Here is a 22,697-nt window from a genome sequence, read left to right on the forward strand (position 1 = left end):
TAGCATCACTTAAATAAATACAGTTGAAAGCTCAAGTAAGAGAACCCTAAACACATCAAGTTAAGCTCATAGCAGCATTCCTTCCCGTACCAGCACAATCTTACCATTTCCCAAGCCAGCAACCTCAAAGCCTTCTTCAATAGAGATTTGGGCCAAACAGTGCTCAAATGAGTGAAGTTTCATTTTGTCATATCATTCTTCAGGAATTAGATGGAGACATTTCAACATTATTAGCAGATCATTCCATTACCCTGGACAGGATCCACATCCAGCTCTTAGAGACAGCATTGCAGCACATGACATCACAAACTTACTGAACTGCAGTAAGTCTCCCAGTACTTTGCAAAATAGGTCAGTGACATGACCCATCCTAAACAGGATTGAGATTTTCACTAATAGTAATAATCCAGGAAATAAACACAAGGACTAAAAGTGACCAGAATCTTTCCTTAAATTTATATCATCTGAAGTAGGACTACTACAGTTAAGGGTTAGAAGTTAATTGCAAACTTACTAATACCTGATTATGTAAAAATATTCAGATCCAAGGCTTAATGTAGATCTTTCTCAATGCATTAGTGCTGCAGTTCTGCATTTGGTCACCAGGGGCTCAAAGTGAGCTACATAAAGGCTATAAAAATCCTTTGATGACAAATCGGATGCTCCACCATAATTCTTTTCATTTTACTCTTCCCATCAGAACACTGATCAGCATTTTCTGCAGGCCAAGAAAGAGTAGGTCCCAGATTTTAAACCAGTGAAATGATTCAAACCCAATTGGCCTTCAATTTGCAGCTAACTCGGGAAAATCCTCAATCCAGTCTACTGCTCAATTCACTGAACAATGATAGGATGCCCTTGCACCCAAGACAGATGCTTGCCATTTATTTTGTGCAATAAACCCTGATCCCAGCATCCCCTCTCCCTCTTGCTTGCTGAGACTTCAGACACAATCCAGGTCCAACTGAACCTTCCAAGTGTTGCAAGCTTTGACTCCGAACTGAATGTGGAATCAAAGCATTCTCTTCCTCAGTTTAAACAAAGCATTTCTGGATTTACTTAATAACAAAATGCTTAGTATAAACGGCACTTGTGTAACAGGGACTTCTTTTTAAAACCCTGCATTAGTAAAAGATGGAAATTTCTTTGAAAATTAATCCAGAGAAACAGCCATGTAAGCAACTTTACTTGGAGAAGCTGTTCAAGTCTATCTTCTTTTCTTCACCTTTTGCAGCAGTGCCTACATGTCATTCGCCTCTATACCACACAGATTTGAAGGGGTCCCAGGACTCTCGAGAGAAAGAAATGCAGACATATCCATATTGTTCAAGTCTGTTGGAGGGTCCGTCTGCAAAGGCTGTTGTGTGGCCTGACTGCTTTCATCAGCATTAGAAGGGAAAGTCTGAGATGACAGCAGTTTCTGCTCCTGATCAGGGGGCTTTTGGGAAGAACCAGCTTCCGACGATGGATTTTCCTTGCTGTTGGATGCTTTTTCTTTCGCTGAATCACGGCAGGCACACTGGCACTGGCAAGACTCCTCTTGCTTGATTATTATGACTGGGACGCTCAACCCTATTTGCTGCACTGGGTTTCCTGAAAGAGAAATATAATAAGAGACATTTATCTAGAAAAGATACAAATTGTCTCAAAAGGACAAGGCACAGACACTGCGGGGAGGCAGTGATAACGTCACTGGACTGTTAATCCTGAACCCAGACAGACAATATTCTGGGGTTAATTGGTTTAAATCCTAATGTGGCACATGGTGAAATTTGAATTCAATAAAAAATATGGAGAAAAGAACTGGCTTAAATGACAACCTCATAACCACTATTGATTGTTATTAAAAACAAACCAAACTGGTTCTCAAATGTCCTTTAAGAAAGGAAATATTCCGCTCTTATTTGGTCTAAATTACATGTATTTCCAGTCCAATGGTAAGGTGCTTGATTCTTAACTAGGCAATTAGGGGTGGGTAAGTAAGGCCACCAATACCCACAGGTTGTGAACAAATCTTTAAAATCACAACATGATACAGCAAACATATTAACCAGCACCAATGGGACCAGAAGTGTGCCGGATGATCAAAAATTCCAGATAATCATGAGGTCCATGGAATCGATATACAAACACACACACTAAGGTGGGACTAGATTGGTTCCGATATCTGGTCAGCATGGACGAATTGGACTGAAGGGTCTGTTTCCGTTCTATACATCTCCATGACTAAGTAACTGAAACATAATCCAAGTATATACACAGCACTGGCATAGTTTATTCACACCACAAATCACTTAAATAATTGTGCAACCTTGCCTTAAATAAGACTTACAGGCAGAGGGGTTTCTTACTTGCACCCTCAACTGACTACTCAGATATTGTGGAGGATGCAATAATGAAGTAAACTTCACAATATTTGAGGTAAATAATTTTTGCCAGTTTATTGAGCATGCTGGTACAAAGTTTGCTGCATTTTTGGAGACTGAATAAAGGGGATGACAATTTGTTTGTGTTCTTGTTCACTGACTTGAGAGCTTCAAATCACCTGCAACAATTGGGTAGGGCAACCGCGTCGCACCTTTGTTTTGAACTGGGAGTTGCTTTACTGAACAATGCTCATGAGCTAGTTGGAGTTAGGTATTTTTCTGAGCCTACAATGTGACCTTAGTTTGAAACTGGCCATAGGTTACAAGCCGAGTACCAAAATCTTCTAGACTATCCTATGTTGCAAGAGAACCCATCAAAGAAGTCCATCTAAGTTCATGGCCTTTTAAGTCCTCAAGACAATAAAAAGCACCTTGTCGATACTGCATTACTCAAGGACAAATATGAAAAGAATAGATCATAGAGAATGCTTTTGCCTCTGAAAAAATGTCAAAAGGTCAGACACCTAGAAATATTTTATCTTAGTTTGGATTAAATCAGCTCAAAAGCTGCTCTGCAATTTAAGAACCCTGGTCACTTGGAGGAAATAAAAAAAACACCAGGTTACCTGTGTTGCCAGCGACTGGTATGGCTGTAGTAAAAAATACTTTTTCAACTTTAGGCCCCTGATGCTGAAATAAAAGAACAATCATTAGAAAATAAGTTGAACTTATTTATTAGTCTTAAAAACACACATTTGTTCTACAAAATAATTCATTTTACCATCTAATAGCACTGAAGCTATTTACAAATCATGTCAATTTATTTTCCATCATTGTAGCGAAACCGCGCTTCTAACATGTGATAGATGCCAAACTGATAAAATCTAACAGCAAACTGCATAGTTTGGTTTTTTTTGTCAGCAACGTTAGACTTCAATGTAAATGTTGATTACTTCAATTAGCGTAATTTTCTTTTAAGCCCTTCAGTTTACGTATGGGCTAAATACACTGAGCTTAAGACAACCAAGCTTAACTTCAGTGTCTTTACTATTAAAATGAAAAAGGCATAAGGGTAGCACACCAGACAAAGAATAAAAGAAAATGAAACAGGAGCTGCAGTTATATGTTATGTTTTACAACCTCAGAACATCCCAAGGCACTTCTCAGCCAGTGGAGTACTTTTGAAATGTAGTCAAGGCTGCAACAAGTGAAAACAGACTATTTGCGCAGAGCGGGATTCCACAAAAGTAAATATTTGGTTTAGTGATGGTTAGAAACTACCTTGTTCTTTCGATTGTTACATATACATGTTGCCAAGGAGGATGGTGATGAAAGAAATGATTAAGACTTTCCTCAATGGGGACTGACCTGATTCAATTTCACTACGAACTGTTTTTAGTAAGAAAACTCCTCACTAACCTGGACTATCAAGGAAATTGCATGTTTCACCAAGTCATCCCTGGGCAGAAGCATCAAGATAATTGCTACAATTATTTGTATGGCACGTGTGTTTCATCTACTTGAATATTTTTTCATTAAAACCTACCAAAGGCAATGTGGCTTTGGAAGTTTAGATGAAGGCCTGGGGGTTTTGGCTGGACTACCTCACAGCAAGGCAAGAAGAATTAGGTTATGGAAGACTTTGTTATTAACAAACAGCATGCAATGACTCAGCAAAAAGATCATGGGAAGAATTATACTTTTGGACTTTATCTGGAATCAGCTGTCAGATGCATCCACCTGCACAACCTTCTGGATTGCAATACAAATATTAGCATTCAGTAATTACAAAAAATGGTTTGGCAGTTTAAGATTTCCAGAAGCAAAAGAAACAGCAGTTAAATGAAATTAATAAATGAGGTCAAGACAGGCTCAAATGAGCTAAACACCTGTATTTTCTTTCACTTTTATGATCTTGGATGGCTACAATTTTTTTTAAAAAGTTCCAACTCATCAGACTAAAAGATATGCATGACGTGAGTCTAGAATGTTTTCATGGAATATCATGGGAAAGATGATTACCATTGTAATTAATTCCTTGACAAGAGAATTTAAAAGATCAGAGATCATATAGAAGCAGCAGTTATGAACAAATGCTTCATTCAGTATATGGGGTATTAGTGGAACTCTTCGCTTTGCAAAGAAAATTGCCTGGATTACAGCAGAATAACTGTTATTTAATTCCTTGGAGTTTAAATTTCCCTGCATCAAGAGTTTCCCTGAGGTTCTTCTCACAATGGGAAAGATAAGCTGCTGCATCCATGGGTCTAAACTACACAATCTGTTGAAAGCACTCATGTGGGTGGCACGGTGGCACAATGGTTACCACTGTTGCCTCACAGCGCCAGAGACCTGGGTTCAATTCCCGCCTCAGGCGACTGACTGTACTGAGTTTGCACATTCTCCCTTTGTTGGCGTGGGTTTCCTCCGGGTGTTCCGGTTTCCTCCCACAATCCAAAAATGTACAGGTTAGGTGAATTGGCCATGCTAAATTGCCCATAGTGTTAGGTGAAGGGGTAAATGTAGGGGAATGGGTCTGGGTGGGTTACGCTTCGGCGGGTCGGTGTGGACTTGTTGGGCCGAAGGGCCTGTTTCCACACTGTAGGGAATCTAATCTAATCTAATCTAATCTAATCTAATCTAGGAAAATTATTATTTCGATTCCTACCTGCATAACTTGACAGCAATAAAACTACAAATTAAACATCACCTGGTGCTGATTACTAAAAATGCCCAAGATATCTTCCTACCATAAAGTAGGTAGATCTTAATTTTTCAATAGATAAAAAACCTCTATACTTTTAGATTAGATTAGATTACTTAGTGTGGAAACAGGCCCTTCGGCCCAACAAGTCCACCCGCCAAAGCGCAACCCACCCATACATTTTCCCCTTACCTAACACTACGGGCAATTTAGCATGGCCAATTCACCTGACCTGCACATCTTTGGACTGTGGGAGGAAACCGGAGAAAACCCACGCAGACACTTGGAAAACGTGCAAACTCCACACAGTCAGTCGCCTGAGTCGGGAATTGAACCCGGGTCTCTAGCGCTGTGAGGCAACAGTGCTAACCACTGTGCCACCGTGCCGCCCACTTAATTGATGACAAATCAGGCAATATGATTTAACTCTTGTAGATGTTGATAAATTGAGAAGTTTCATTGTTGGAAAATAATTATTAATTTAAAGAGAAGGATATGGATACTTGGAATGTACAGTTTTGGCACAGACATCACATTATCTTCTCATATACACTAACGATTCTGTATTTACATAACATTGTTGCCCAGCAAAACAGCCCAAGACCTACAATGAATTAAATAACAATGGCTTTCCAGACACAAAAAACTGTCCTAGCAACATTCTGATTAGATTAATCAATTAGTCAACTTCTACTCTGTGATGCTGGTTGAGGGGAGATACACTGTTGGCCAGACATTGCAAAGGCTCTACCCTTCTTTTACAACAATACTTCAAAAGCTCTCTCGCCAGTTGAACAATATTCCCTATTCCCCCTGCCCAGTTTGCTGTTAACATTGCTACATGGCCATATTTTCATATGCAAACACTTCTTCACAACAGACTACTGCCTGGCTGTGCACGTGCAGAACACTGATTGCAAACACAGCTTAAAAGGTTTGATTAAACCATACATACTCACCGTTGTCTCTGTGTTCTGCTGAACAGTGCTGGCTCCATTAATGATCCACTGCAGGTTCTGGTCTGCCATTACAATGCTGGGTTGTAAAATAGTGGTGCTCTGTGATGGAGTAATAGTTATACCAGAAGTGTTTGTACCCAAAGGCACAGTTTGTACCATGGATGGCCCTGACTCCGTGTTGCCAGATGAAGGTAGGCCATTACTTGACATAGCTGGAAGTCCTTGAGTTGGTGGTGGAAGCGTTGGAGTAGGTTGGCTGAATTCTTGCTGAGTGCTTGAGAATTGAGTCATGGCTGGGACAGGCACTTGAGATGTCTGCAAAATGCTGGTGGGATTCCCAAATGTCGTCTGGGGAGCGTTAGTAGCCAAAGCATCCAATGAAGTGGAAAGGGGGCCTGTTGCTTGCTGGGAATGGTTCTCAACATTTGACTGTGCCATGGTTTGAAGAGGGATGGGAAAAGACAACAACGATCCAGAATCTCCTAGAGCAGTGTTAACAATGGCTGCAGGTTGCGCATCACTGTTATACGTCCCTGGTATTCCAATCATTCCATCTGAAGTTTAGGAGAGAAAACAATATTTGTACATTATAAATTTCTAAAAAACAAATCACAATTATGTAGTTTAACAGGGAATTTTCAGACAAGCCATGCGAATGTGACATTATCACTTCCTTCATCCTTCAAACGATAAATTGCCTAACTTTTGAACAAGAATCAGGGGTATAATCTCAGTGGAGCACTCACGCATCATGGACAGTATCCAATCAGAAATAGCAAGCTTGTACCAAATAAACCAAATTTCCAATAAAAAAAATGAAAGGTTTGAAAAATATCTCCTTTTTGAAAGGGGTATTTCTTGTAATTGATTCACCATTGCTCAGAAGGGAGAAAATATCCTGAGAAAGATTTCATTTAAACTTTTTTTTTCCCTGTATGACGAGCGCTCTAAATACAAGAACATTCAAATGCAATAACCGTGAAAGGTGTTCTGAACATTGTAGTAAACCACATAAGGAGAATTAGTTTCGCTTGGGATTACATTCAGCATGGACTGGTTGGACCAAAGTGTCTGTTTCCCTGCTGGATGGGTTTAAGTTGAAGGTTGTAACTATCTCAACAATTTCTCTACGTGAAAAAGAGTAATTTGCCTTCCCTTTCACTGTTGGAGCTTCACATTCACCTTCTACACACTAACAGCTGAACCTCATGCAGGGCTTTTGCATGGGTGGGGACAGTAAGAAAAGACAGATGGAACTAAAATAATAAGATGATAGAGTCACCACTCTTACCAGACCACAGGCTGCTTGCTCATTAGAGACGCGACTGGTGATGCTTTAACCTGAGAATCATGTTAACCTCAGCCAGTGCAAGAATTGAACCCATGTTGTTGGCATCACTCTGCATGGCCATCCAGCCAAGTGGACTAACTGACCCCCAATAAACAAGTATACTGCACTCACATTCAAAACCCTTCAAACCATTCTTTTGTGTCCTTAAAAATAATTTAAGCGAAGATGTATGTTTTTATATTATGCATGTATGCACATGTATCTGTATATATGCACATCATTAAAAAACCCAAACTCACGTGATTCTGGGTTCCAGCAAGGACTCCTGTCCACCCAGGTCTAGAGTAAGCTCAGAGCTCAGCTGTAGGACATAGCCACAGCATGCATAAAAGCAAGACTGGCACTAAAACAAGAACATGGGACTCAAGAAAGCCATAAAAGGTGTGCCACCTGATAGAGCTGAGTGTGAGGTAATCAGTGGCAGGGATATCCCAAAAAGGGTGCTGCTCTAACACACTGAGCAGTCTTTGGAGCCAGCAAATATAGTTGTGTTGGGACTGGCACTCAGGAAAAGCTGCGGGGCTTCAGAATTGGCCTGCTAGTTATTAATAACTAGCTGCAGCCAAGAGCAGGAATGAAAGAAGCTCACAAGCGGTATTTGCTAATATAGTTGAGAAATTCAGGAGTTTTGAAAAAGCAGGGGCAGCACTAACTTAGTAAAGCTCACTATCTGTGGAAAAGCTGTAACTGTGCCCATGTGAAGGTTCTGAACAGTTTCCAGGGGAGTGCCGACAAAGGAAAGGGGACTTTCCTTTATAGCTTTAAATTAAGGGGGGGTAGATAAAAGCTGTAACTGTGCCCATGTGAAGGTTCTGAACAGTTTCCAGGGGAGTGCCGACAAAGGAAAGGGGACTGAACTAACAGGACTTGGGCAGTCATGTATGAACAGCTTTTGAGCAAGTTCTGAAGCTGGGTGTTGAAAATTAAGAACTGAAATTCCTTATAGAAGGGTCAAAGTTGCGATGAATTTGGTGATCCAATAGTGACTCATGTCTGGGACCTTGCCAAGAAATCCATCGGACCTGTCTGAACCATATTGGATGAGAAAGATGTACTCAGTTGTCCAATATCCATTTTTACTGCATATTGGAATTTAATTGCTCTAAAGTTTGTTCAAAAATCCTTTTCTCTTACTAATTAACTTAGATCTCAAACATTACCTACTTTAGGTAAGATAAAAAGTTATAGCCCCTAGCCATTTTAAGGAGAACTAAATTAAAGTTCCTCATCTCCGAAATCTCAAATCGTTACCGCAGAGTATATAACTTGTCTGAAGTGTGACAATGGTGGGATTTGAATGCACATCCCCAGAGCATTAGCCGGAGTCTCTGGATTACCAGGCGAAAGTGAGGACTGCAGATGCTGGAGTGTAAGAGTCAAGAGTGTGGTGCTGGAAAAGCACAGCAGGTCAGGCAGCATCCGAGGTGAAGGAAATTTGACGTTTCGGGCAAAAGCCTGACTCTCTAGATTACCTGTCCAACTCGTACTGGACATCACCCCTTCCCTTCCAAATGTGTACACATTTGTACATGCATCTCTACAGTAATGGGTGCCCAAAGATTAAATAATCAACAGGGTAAGAAACCTATTGGCTTTCTGTATCAGAGTCATAGAGATGTACAGCATGGAAACAGACCCTTCTGTCCAACCCATCCACGCCAACCAGATATCCCAATCCAATTTAGTCCCACCTGCCAGCACCCGGCCCATATCCCTCCAAACCCTTCCTATTCATATACCCATCCAAATGTCTCTTAAATGTTGCAATTGTACCAGCCTTCACCACATCCTCTGGCAGCTCATTCCATATATGTACCACCCTCTCAGTGAAAAGGTTGCCCCTTAGGTCTCTTTTATATCTTTACCCTCTCACCCTAAATCTATGCCCTTAGTTCTGGACTCCCCGATCCCAGGAAAAAGACTTTGGCTATTTACCTTATACATGCCCCTCATAAATTTTGTAAACCTCTATAAGGTCACCCCTCAGCCTCCAACGCTCCAGAGAAAACAGCCCCAGCTTGTTTAGCCTCTCCCTACAGCACAAATCCTCCAACCCTGGCAACATTGCACTCCAAGGTCTCTTTGTTCAGCAACACTCCCTAGGACCTTACCATTAAGTGTATAAGTCCTGCTCAGATTTGCTTTCCCAAAATGCAGCATCTCGCATTTTTCTGAATTAAACTCCATCTGCCACTTCTCAGCCCATTGGCCCATCTGGTCCAGATCCTGTTGTAATCTGAGGTAACCCTGTTCGCTATCCACTACACCTCCAATTTTGGTGTCGTCTACAAACTTACTAACTGTACCTCTTATGCTCGTATTCAAATCACTTATGTAAATGACAAAAAGTAGAGGACACAGCATCAATCCTTGTGGCACTCCATTGGTCACAGGCCTCCAGTCTGAAAAGCAACCCTCCACCACCACTCTCTGTCTTCTACCTTTGAGCCAGTTCTGTATCCAAATGGCTAGTTCTCCGTGTTCCATGAGATCTAACCTTGCTAACCAGTCTCCCACGGGGAACCTTGTTGAACGCCTTACTGAAGTTCATTATAGATCACATCTACTGCTCTGCCTTCATCAATCTTTTTTATTACTACTTCAAAAAACTCAATCAAGTTTGTGAGACATGATTTCCCACGCACAAAGTCATGTTGACTATCCCTAATCAGTCCTTGCCTTTCCAAATACACGTACATCCTGTCCCTCAGGTTTCCCTCCAACAAATTGCCCACCACTGAGATCAGGCTCACTGGTCTATAGCTCTCTGGCTTGTCTTTACCGCCCTTCTTAAACAGTGGCACCACGTTTGCCAACCTCCAGTCTTCCGGTACCTCACCTGTGACTATCGATGATACAAATATCTCAGCAAGAGGCCCAGCAATCACTTCTCTAGCTTCCCACAGAGTTCTCGGGTACACCTGATCAGGTCCTGAGGATTTATCCACCTTTACCTGTTTCAAGACATCCAGCACTTCCCTCCTCTGTAATCTCGACATTTTGCAAGATGTTACCATCTATTTCCCGACAGTCTATATCTTCCATATCCTTTTCCACAGTAAATACTGATGCAAAATATTAATTTAGTATCGCCCCCATTTTCTGCAGCATGTTGATAAATAAGTGTTCTCTGCCTACATGGACAGAAATATACTGATTTACCCTTTTTACTAACACAATTAAGGTAGAGTATTGAAACAATTAAACTGACAAATCCATTCTCGATTCTACTCTTTTATGGATTCTGAAAATTGGGGTTGTCGTAGATTACCAGATCCAGAATTAGACTTTGCCACGTGGCACACCGCTCCCTCATTTTTATGATGATCCTTCTTTCACCCCATGGGCAAGGTTTGTGCTAGTTTTTTTTTGAAACATAGGTAAAGACAGCTCTTCAGTCACCTCAACCAAATGCTTCATATATGGTGCTCTTATGAGCAATTCAAGCACTGAGGAGGAACTCAGCCCAAACATGTGATCATTCAGTTTCCATATTCATGTTTCTCAGCACAGATTACGGACCAGTAATGAAAAGCAGCAAGTTTGACAGGTTTCACCAAGACCCCACTACTCTTGTCCAAGAATGCAGATGTCACTTGCTGTGCATGGCTGCTGCCTCGCCAGAGACTGACTAACTCATTACAGATCAGAGATCAAATCTAAAATCATCTTGGGTTTTTGTAGCCCTCAACACTTAAAGCTCACAGGAGTTACTAGAAATTTACATTTATTTTTAGTTGAACAGAATAGATCTGGGCCATTAGTACAGTTAAAATAAAGTAGAATACATCTATTCGAGATGCAGTCAGCATTTTCGTACCTGTCTGCTGTGAGCCATCATGGCTGGTACAGCTATCGATATTGTTAAACATGGATTCAAATATACTTTCTGCTGAAATAGTGCTTAGATCCCGTCCTGAAGTCTAAGAAACAAAACAGGATTATTGTGTGGCAATTCATCAGCACAGGCAACAAAACAGACAAAGTTAAACTGAAGTACCTCAAATGCCTGAAAACAAAATTCGAGCTATCCCAAATCTCCATCATCAATCTTAGCACTTTTTTTGAAGTCATCCTTTCCATATATCAAATTTGCATTCCCACTTTGTTAACATAGGAATTACACTTCCCTTCATGAGCTCTAGGCTCATGAGCTTGGAAGATGCTGCTAAAGGAGCCTTGTGAGCTGCTGCAGTGCATCTTGTATGTGCCAAACAATGCTGTCATTGTTTCAATGTTGAATGTTGAAGTGGATGGGATGCCAATCAAGTTGGCTGCTTTGTGCTGGATTTTATCAACTTCAAGTATTGTGGGAACTGCACCCATCCAGGCAAGTACAGTATTGCATCACACTCCTAACTTATGCCTTGTGAATGATGGTCAGGTTACAGGGAGTAAAGAAGCAAGTTATCTGATGCAGAATTCCCAAACTCTGAGCGGTTCTTATAACCACAGTAATTTTATGGCTGGTCCAGTTTAGTTTCTATAGTCATCAGTAACACCGGTACTGTTGATGTAATGAGGAATCAGCAACAGTAATGCTGTTGAATATCAAGGAGAAATTATCATTGCCTGGCACTGTGGCATGAACATTGCATGCCACTTGTCAGACCAAGTCTAAACATTATCCAGTCCTGCTCAACATGGTCTCAGATTGCTTCAGCATCCAAATCGGTGCAAATGGTTCACCATTTGCACAGATTTGGATGCTGAAGCAGTCCGAGTCCATTGCTAAACTTAAGAAGGGAAAGTCATTGTTGAAGCAGCTAAAGATTGTTGGGTTTAGAATGCTACCCTGAGAAACCCCCAGAAATATAATGAGACTGCAATTGTTAAGTGTCAAAAACCACAACTATCTTCTTTGGCACTTAGGTATTTTCTCACTTATTCCCATTTACTTCAGTTTAACTGGGGTTGTGAAAACAGTCAAAAACTGATGTCAAATGGAATCACTCATTTCACCTCTGGAATTTAGCTCTTTTGTCTAGGTTTGGTCCAAGGCTTTACAGAGGAGAGCCCTGGAAAAATCCAAACTGAATAACCAGCAGGTTATTGCTGAAATACCACTGGCTGTGATTGGTTCCTTAACTTTGCTAAGGATCAAGCATACATGGATGGGGAAATGATCGGCAAAGTTATTTTGTCTTGTCTTTTGTGGACACGACATACTTGGGCAATTTTCCACATGACTGGGTAGATCCCAGTATTGTAACTGTACTGCATCAGCACCCTTTTGAGACACGACTAGTGCTGGAACAGAAGAAATGAAAGTTATTCCAATAAAGATAAACTTATGGAATGAAAAGGAAAAAACCATCAGGAAAGCTAATGCATTTAATTAGCAATTAAATGTCCTCAGGATTTCCTAAAGCACTTCACATCGAATGATGTAGCAAACTTTACAATTAAAGACTTGTGAAACCTTCAGATTTCAACAAACAGTAGCAAGATAAACGACTATATCATCTCCTTTCGTGATGCTTGTTGAGAGATGAACATTAGCCTTAACAAAAAGATTCCCTGTTTTTTTTCCACATAGTGGAATATGAAGCAGCAAAGAATAAGTGAAGTCCTCAGCACAATGTCTCATCAGAAAATGTTTGACAGTTGTGCACTTCCTCAGTGTCATAAGAGAAATACTCATGCTCCTGAATCAATTTTTGACTTAGGGCTTAGGGCTTACAGTACTACTGCTGACCCAAAGCAACAACTAAGTATAACATTACAGTTTGGAAAATGCATTTTTCTGGGTAAGAGAAAAGTTTCAGCATGTTAGTAAATTGGCTGATTGTTGTACAAATACAACGTATTTAGGGAAACTCAGCCAATTCCAATGTCAACTGATTTTAATAATGTCACCGCAAAGACATGCAAAAATACTAGCACCATAGAGAGTGTTGCTCGATTACATAAGAAAAGTGACGGCTTACCAACTGTGAACTTTCTCGGAGTTCTGAATCTGTAGATATCAAACTCAAATCACTTAGGCAAAGTGACTGGCTTGTCTCCTATAGGCAGATGAAAATGTTAAACATTAATTTTGTAGTTTATTATTTTGAGACATTTTCTAATTATCCCATGATGCCTTTAATGCAGACAGTCTCCAGTAATTTGCAGTCTAGACAAAAGGAACCAATAGAGCACATGCATTGCAGCTCAATGGTGCAATAGAAGGTATGCATTGCGCTAAACTTAAACTACCATAAACATTTTAAAAACAAAAAAAAAATCCGAAACTTCACTCCTTGATCCTCAAACCCAATGGTGATACAATTATTTTCATCAAGTTTGAGACTATTTTCAACAGCTCTCTGTAATGTTCACTATACAAGTTTAATGTATTTTACATCATTGTTTCATAGAATTAAATTTTACAGAAGCAAAATTATTGGCCAGCTTACTGCCGCCATCATTTCCAAACATGGAGATCTAAAGAAAGGTCCTTATTCCAATTTTTCAACCTATGAACTTGCCATAATTTTTCAAAACATTTCCTAATATACTTTTGCAGAATTACATAGAACAGATAAGAGTCTATAATTCTATTTTGGGTGATTTCCACATGCAAAGTGAATGACTGGTCAAGTCATTGAGAATATACTTCCAACTGTCAGCAGACTTCTCAGGGAATGACAATATGGAGCTACTAACCTCATTCATGGAACTCTGATTAGACACGATAAATGGATTCTCTTTGTCATGAGCCTTCATGTGACTCTTAAGACTATATTGCGTACTAAAAGTCTTCTCACAGCCATCACTGGGGCACAAGAAGGGTCGCTCACCTGCAATGCAACAACACCAATTTGGTTTTAACACTCAACCACCTGCTAATATGTCAGGTTCCAACATGAAGCAAAATATAATTGCATAAACACTTGTTTATTCAAAGAGGTACATTTTATTTCAACTGAAGGCAACTATCCTTGGTATATTAAAATGGGATATATGGGCATACACCATATTCAAACTCCTTCATCCTTCCTATGATAGTAATGTTAGCACTACTCTACAACTAATTCAGAAGCCTGGACTCATGATCTACAGACATGAGTTTAATCCTGCCACAGCAGCTAATTAAATTGTTAGTTAAAGAAAATCTGGACTAAGAATCTAGTATTAGAAAGAGGAACCACAAAGCAACCATGTGCATATAATGGAATCTCATGGTTATAGCACAGCTGACAGACATTTACCTGGTTCGTTAAGTTTGCAACTCTACACAAAAGCATGTAGCTGGTCCCACCCCCTGATATTGGCCAGTAACTCAGCAATTTTATTTCCAGGTGTATCCAATTCCATTTTTATGGCCACAATTGAATCTACTTTCATCACTATTACAGGCAATGCATTCTAGGTGATGAACCCAGCACTACATTAAAGGAAATTTTTTAATGCCAGAAGTTTTTTTTTTGTCAATTATTTTAAATTTGTCCCTTTTGGGGTGGGAAAGGTTTCTCCCCACCTATCCTGTTTGGAATCATGATTTTGAGCAACTCCAAATCTCCTGAACTCTCAATGCTTGAAACAATTCTTCACCCCAGCCCCCAAAGTCTTCACTGTACATTTTCTAATACCTCTACAACACTCCTTTAGAATTGGTCACATGATTCCACACGATGCTTAACTGGTACTATTATAAACGTTTCTCGCCTTTTTAAATGAATGCTTTAATTCATGAAGTGCAGAACTCTGACTTTGTTTTTAGGTTTTTTCACAACTCCACTGATTTGTACAAATATCAACATCCTAGGTTTCTTTGTTCCTGTACACTCTTCAGGATCAGAGCAATCATCCATAATACAGTACAGGTCATTCTGCCGCAACATACGTTTTGTTAATGCAAATTTGCGATAACGTGATTGACCATTTGGGGTCACTGCTTCTATAGTGTGAACATTCAAAGAGTGCATTGGTTATAATGTGATTCAGGCCCCATTAGTTTAAATGGTGCTGCTATTACACAATTTTCTTGTAACACGGTCGCACGAAAATTAAACCACCGCATTATAGCAGAACCGACTACACTGTCAAGCACACACAGGTGGGGTGATTGCCTTCACTTGGCCATTGACAAACCGGCCACAAGAAATGACCGTGCTGATGCAAATAACATCACTGCATTCTATGCATTCTGACATCAGTGGATTTACTAAAGGGTCAGGGAGGTCAGACTGATGGGTCTGGAGTTACAGTTTACCGAGGATAGGCAGGGCATGCACTCGGACCCTCCTTTTTGGTTGATGGGAAGGCTGAGGGTAGATTGGGAGGCTTCTAAAAAGTAAAATCAATGCATTTTAACAGTGTGTGCAGGCTATTTTACATTCAGACAATGACAGGTGGCTGCTTCCTGTCACTTGAGACTGGGTTTTCTGCTCTTTGCACCACCTAGTGGTGTCATTCATTGGAAACTCCGCCTTTCAGAATTGTACCTGCGATTATATCAATTATCCTTGTTCTGAGGTGGAGGAGGGGAGACATAGGAAAAAGTAGTTTGAAATTCAAAAAGTATAGATACAGTGGATGAGGCTTGTTCAAAGGGTTCTTAATTAAGGTATGAAATTAAGATAACAGATGGCTTACGGCACAAAAATAAACTTTCTTACTTAATGGGCGATGGGATCTGGAACTCACTGAAAGGTTGGCAGAGGCAGAAAGTTATAAACAATTTTACAAGTATTGCATATGGATTTAAGTTGCAGTAACATACAAACTATGGAACAACAGCTGGAAAGTTTGTTTGAAGACAGACGGCTGAACGGTCTCCTTTGTAGCTGTAAATTTTTGTTTCGAATATCCATGATCCTATATTTCTTTCTGCTGCATTCCACCGGGTTAAATTTTTCTTGAAGTTAGTCATCATCATCCTTGGAAATTACTACAGTTAAGTTTTGCATCATCAGAAAATTTTAAAAGCGGACCCTTTATGCCCTAGTCTAAATTATTAACATACTTCAAGAAATACAGTGGTCTTCATTTTGGTTCCTGGTAAACAATGGTGTACCTTCTTCCAGTCTGAAACACATTGCTTGTCACTGCTTGCTATCACTTAGCCAACACATATCTATAATTCCCACTGTACCCATAGGCCAAAACTACACTAGCAAACTCATCGTGTGGCACTTCATGGCATTTTGAAATCCCATACACACATCAAGCATGTTACCTTCAAAACATTTTGACCACCTCAAAAAACTGTTAATTAAACATGATTTACATTGAACAAATCCACAATGGTTGTCATTAATGAATTTTCCAAGTAACTGTTAAACTTTTAGAAACTGTGATCAGAACAAAATTGCCAATTGCCAGTTAAACTAACAGGCCTTTAGTTGTGAGGTTTAACCTTATGCCATTTTTGGGCCAAAGGTGCAATATTCACAATTTTCCAGTCCTTTGGTGTGACCTCAATAAAATTTAAATGATATCTAAGGAGTACTGGAAGACAACTGACATCATATCCTCAACTTCCTAACTCTTTTCAGCCACCTTCAATGTAATCTATCCGATCCAGATAATGTAATTTGAATATAGCCAGCCTTTAGAATAACTTCTCTATCAATTTTGAGCCAAAATATCTCACATGTTTCCTCTTTCACTGTCACACTTAGGAGCATTTTCTTTCCTGCTAAAGACAGGTGCAAGGTGCTCATTTAGGACCTCAGCCATGTTTTCTGCCCATATGCATGCATAACCTTCCTCTTGGCACCAAATCAGTTTCATTCCTTGTGTTATCATCATTTTAGTATTTATAGGCCTATAGAAGACTCTTTGATTCCTCTTTATGTTAGTTGCCACTTATTTCCCATGCACTCTATGCCTCTCATATCTTGGTCAGTGCACTAAATTTTGGACATTCAGCCTACTTTCTACTTACCAAACACAGTCACATGCACTCTATATACTTTGTCTTACTCCATCTTTCTACAAGTAGCTTTGGATTTATCATATTAATTAGGACCAGGAGTGGGCATATGGTCTCTCAAGCCTATTCTGCTATTTGCTAAGATCTTGGTTGAATATATTGTGACCTTAAATCCACTTTGCTACCTATCCCCAATATCTTTTGAGTCTCAAGGAAATCAACCTGTCCATTTGACCTACTTTTGTCCTGCACAGCAATGTTCCTCAACTGAGCTCAAAATCAATTCCGCATTGTTTTGTTCTAGTTTTGCTTCCATTCAGACATACCCATGTCAGGTTCATTCTCACATTAATGAAACTAGTCCCCTTCTAATTAAGGTGATTTTCACTTTAGATTGTTCTTTGACCTTTTCCATTGTGAATCTACATGTTTCAATACGGCCACCACAATTCCATTAATATTCCCATAATAGTCCAATGAGCACATCCCATTTCTCAGAACACAGACAACACGATCACCTCTCTGTTTGGTCAGAAATACACCAGACATTAAAATTCTATTGAACATCCTTCAGAAACTCTTTGCTTTTGCCCTTTATACTGGATATTCAGGGAACCCCATCCTGTTATAATGTCCTTAATGAAAGGAAATTTACCATCCTAATCTAGTCACCAAAACGCCAGCCATATGATAATCTCTTAACTTGAAAAACCCTAGAAAGTCCTCAAATTTCAGCTCACCACTATTTTCTCAAGGAGGCAATAAATGGTGATCGGGAAGACCCATATTGCAGGAATAATAAAAAAAAACTGCACCATATCCTGTTAAATTATATTAATCAGCAGCTCTGAAAAATTTGATTTATGTTCCTCCGTTACTCAAAAACAGTGTTTTTGGTGATTCCCAAGGTAGAGATTTCTCATGTGAAAGAATTGGTAGAAACCATCCTACTGTGGTCTATTCACATTCTGTGAAGATCTATAATTAATTTGGCATAATTTGAACAACTCCCAATAGTTATTCAATTATAGGACAAGCCAAACAGAGACACATGTGAGGATTCCTAGAAGCATGGCACTCCAACCGGAACTCTATCAATAAACACGTTGACTTGGATCCCATTTATCATCTCCTAAGAAAAAGAACAGGAAATGACATCATCACAGGAAATAATATCACCAACCCAAGGAAACCTAACCACAAATAAAAAGCAGGCTACACAACCAATGCTTCACCAGAGGCTCATTGATGATGTTACCAGTTTGGTGACAAAACATCTGAAAATGAACCTTGCAGTTCAGCAACCAAATTTAGATCCAGAACTTCAACTTGAGCTACAAATCTTCTCAAAACTTGCTAGGAATTCAACTATCCAAAAAATGAGGCCTACCTGTTCTCTTCACTATAGACCAGTTCTTAATTTCTTTTTAAAGTTGTGGAATCTACAAGATAATGCAAATTAACACTTGAAACTTAGTTTAACTCAAATCTGGGTGGGATGCTTTTTGGAGAGTTGGTGCAGACTTGTTGGGCTGAATGGCCTATTTCCACACGGTAGGGATTTTCTGGAAACACAACTGAAAACACTGCATTCTTTCAACACACACTCACAAATGCAGCAAGGTTTCCTAATAAAATTCATCACTTTATCAGAGTTTTCCCACATTAAATACACACTCTTCTAAAATACAATGGAGTGGCTCTTCTTGGATTTGAAAAAATTGAATGTATATTTTGCCACCAGTGGTTTAAGTTGCCAATTTTGAATGAAATCCTTATTTTCCAAATTATCTTAGAATGTGGAAAATGCCTTACAGTGAGAAAACATAGGCAGGTTTTGAGAGATTCTAACGATTCTAAAGTGATACACACCTCAAACTTTTTCAAATGTTTTACTGCTGTATCTTAGTATAGTTTTATCACTGCTCATCCAAAAAGTCCAATTATTTCTTACAATGAACAGAAGGTGGAAACACTAAGTGAATAATTCTTAATTTGATTTCGGCTCAAATTTAAAAACTGCAGGTCCTTCTGTCAGCCCACAAAATACAATTAAAAACAAAATAACAGTTTTGGAAACTTAAAACCAAAAAGACCTATCTATCACAAGATCACATTTCCATGAAGTGTTCTCTTTCAAGCCAACACGTAAACCCTCAGAAGAACAGACATGCACTTTTGGGAGGAATGAATGAAGTACTTTCTAACACTTAACAGGACCAAAAGAACGCCTTCTGAGAAAGTACCTCACTAAAATTCTTGTTCTTTCCCAAACAAAAAAAGGATTGGAGAGGAAGAGAACAAAACACTGCATTGATTTACCTGTGTGTGTTCTGACGTGCGTTCTGAGATGGTGACTAGCAGCAAAGGCCTTCCCACAGCCATCATGATCACACCTACAAATGCAACACAAAAGAACCATGGAATCTCCGATTACTTTTATACCACATACAGGCTACTTTTAAAAAGCAGCTGTAGTGCCTAGCAAGTCTCAAACTTGATAATAATTTGGAGACGGCAATTTATGTTTCTTAAGGCTTAGTCGTATTATGGCCTCCAATACTTCAGTCCGGTCACATTCTTCGAAACATTAAATAACACAATGAGGTAAAGCAATGTGAAGTAACAGCTAGTATTTGGAAGTACCAAATAATTCTGCATTTTGTCTGAAAGACTTCACTGTAGCTGTCTGAAAAATATTTCATATAAGGGGAGTCCTTTTTTAACAAATCAAGAGGAATGGTAAAAAAAACGCAGCTGTCAATTCAATACTAGCACATTAACAAATAGTTCAAATTCAATTATTGACTTTGCTGGTGGACACCTTTTTGATCTTAATTTGGCAGGAGAAAGTGAGGACTGCAGATGCTGGGGATCAGAGCTTAAAATGTGTTGCTGGAAAAGCGCTGCAGGTCAGGCAGCATCAAAGGAGAAGGAGAATCAACGTTTCGGGCATAAGCCCTTTGCTGCCTCTGACCTGCTGTGCTTTTCCAGCAACACATTTTTAAGCTCTAAATTTGGCAGGATTTTTTAAAAAAAATTGAAGTAGTAATGCTTCCTGCTCGGCCACATGCACGCAAATCATGCCAGAACAACAGTGCTTATTGGATATTCTGGATATCTCCCCTTGAATTTCACTTGCTGATAAGCATAACATTCAAAATAATGGAAGCGAGGGAGCTATGTGAAAAAAAATCATTTTCTCTTCAGGATATCTGCTTATGCTGTGGTCAGTTTTACTGAATGTAGTAGTCAGAGTAAAAGAGCATAGAATCATACCCTTCAGTCCAAAGCATCCACGCCAACCAGACATCCAAATCTGATCTAGTCCTGTCTGCCAGCATGTGGTCCATATCCCTCCAAACCCTTCTGATTTATATAAGTACCCATCCAGATGCCTTTTAAATGCTGCAATTGTACCAGCCTCCACCACTTCCTCTGGCAGCTCATTCCATAAATGCGCTACCCTCTTTTTGAAAAAGTTACTCATCAGGTCTTTTAAATCTCTTTCCCCCTCACTTTCAAATGATGCCCTCTGGTTTTGGACTTGCCCCACCTTGGGGAAAAGATTATTGACCCTATCCATGCCCCTCATGATTTTATACCTGTAAGGTCACTCCTCAGCCTCCGACCCTCCCTGGAGAAAAGCCCCAGCCTATTCAGCCTCTCCCGATAGCTCATCCTTCTGAGACTTTTTTGCACCCTTTCAAGTTTGTTCCTGGACCTCTCCGAAAAGCCACGTGTTTAACAGACTATTCAAAGACACACCTTTTCAGACAATTCACTGGAGAAATATCAGGAACAGAATATCTTTTAAAATTTAACATTGTCTGCTCAAGCACACAAGTTTTGACTCCTCCTATTCCCTAGCAACCTTGCTAACTGGTGTGTTTGTAATTGTTACTTCTACCAACAACATACATCATTAATTGTTTTTGCTTCATTCTGTGGTAGCAATTGCAATTATATTAGGCTAGCAGCAAGGAATTCTACATATGTTAGTTAATGAAATCACAAAAATATTTATGTCTTTTCTCCTAGACAGCTGTCAAAGTCAGGCAAATCAACAAGTATGGTGATTCACTTGGTTATGTATATCTTTGTGAGTTGTGTAGCAGAGTGTCTGGAGAGAACAGGCAACTCAACATTTTGTTTACAACCCTTTTCCAAGATGGCTTTAAAGTTCTATTCCTCTCAGTCGTAGCTTCTCGTCAGTCTCTCATGCCCCCATCTTTAATGTACTTCCCACTTTCTTCTTTCCGGGTGCATACTCTCTCATGCTAACTGTGTTAAATGGGTATCCCTTTATTTTTAGACAGTAAATACTTCAGTCTATGAAACAAATTTAAGGTCAGTCTGAGAGAATTTCAACCATATTTCAATTACAATAGCTTTCAAAAAGCTAAACAGCCAACTTACTTTTGGAGTGTGGACTTCACTCATCAAATTGTCGTGAAACTAACCCCCTGGATCTTGCTAAATTAATCAAAAAATAGACTAACATGTTTGACTCCCAGGTGAGAGAAACTATAAAGATGATTGATAAATACTGGCTTACACACCAAGGAAAACACCCCTGGCTCTTCTTTGAAGTAGCAGCATTGGAATTTTACATCCCTACCCAACAGGGAAGGCTCAGTGCACTGAGAAATCAACTGAGATTCTGTTCTCGGGTTTTGAAGTAGGACTTAAACCCAGAACGATCAAAAGGCAAATAAGCTACTCACTGAGCCATAGCTCATGCTAAAAATCTGACTAAATAAACACGAGCCAGGGACCCTGCTCACATCCCAATGAAATCAATTGTGAGAGAATAACATCTCCTGGAAAGGCACGTGGAAATTTGACAATGACAACATCTGACACAGCCATGAACGGCTTCGTACAGGTAGGAAGGACCATATGAAAAGTCACATTGAATCCTCAGTCTTATAGATGACATTAGATATACGGTAACAATGCAATGGTAGTGAGCTGAAACATTACGTAACAGGTAGAGCTATATATTACGGACACCTTATTTGTTAAAGGCCAGAAGTCATGGAAAAGACGCTGCAAAGCATTATGAAAATTAAACCATGAATTGAGGTTATGGTACAGTAGAAATACATTAAAACAGGATTTCACTTTTCCCACACCAGAATAAAGACAACAAAAATCTAAGAGTCTTGCAAAATCATAGATTTCTTCACATAGGAAATTGGCAGAGGTGTGCAACATTTTCCACACAACAATTTTATGAGAGCACAAGTATTAATTTTAAATCTGCCATCAAGTTCCGTTAGCCAAGGCAATGGTGAAGTGGATCGAAAGAAGCTGGAAGTAGTTAGATCAACAAGAAAATCAAATAGCTGACCCTTTTCCACTATGTAGACAAGATGAACAGTGAAATTATTTACACTGGTCATCAATCTGCTGATGAACACCAGGATTATTGTTAAGAAAGCAGAAT

The 22,697-nt window shown here is 39.5% G+C and overlaps 1 protein-coding gene across 2 annotated transcripts in view; it reads right to left on the bottom strand.

The window, feature by feature from the left end:
* Positions 1–796: 796 nt before the first annotated feature.
* mtf1 (metal-regulatory transcription factor 1) overlaps positions 797–22,697 on the bottom strand; it is a 70,559-nt gene continuing 48,658 nt past the window's right edge. For both annotated transcript variants that reach the window (XM_043717898.1, XM_043717899.1), the window contains exons 5-11: positions 19,568–19,641; positions 14,032–14,165; positions 13,311–13,388; positions 11,201–11,303; positions 6,030–6,583; positions 2,993–3,056; positions 797–1,593 (exon numbers count right to left, since the gene is read on the bottom strand). In XM_043717898.1, coding sequence (XP_043573833.1) covers positions 1,241–1,593; positions 2,993–3,056; positions 6,030–6,583; positions 11,201–11,303; positions 13,311–13,388; positions 14,032–14,165; positions 19,568–19,641 — 1,360 coding nt within the window. In that variant the 3' untranslated portion in view covers positions 797–1,240. The remainder of the gene's footprint in view (positions 1,594–2,992; positions 3,057–6,029; positions 6,584–11,200; positions 11,304–13,310; positions 13,389–14,031; positions 14,166–19,567; positions 19,642–22,697) is intronic.

Source organism: Chiloscyllium plagiosum, chromosome 27 (genome assembly GCF_004010195.1).
Source record: "Chiloscyllium plagiosum isolate BGI_BamShark_2017 chromosome 27, ASM401019v2, whole genome shotgun sequence".
Lineage (NCBI taxonomy): Eukaryota > Metazoa > Chordata > Chondrichthyes > Orectolobiformes > Hemiscylliidae > Chiloscyllium > Chiloscyllium plagiosum.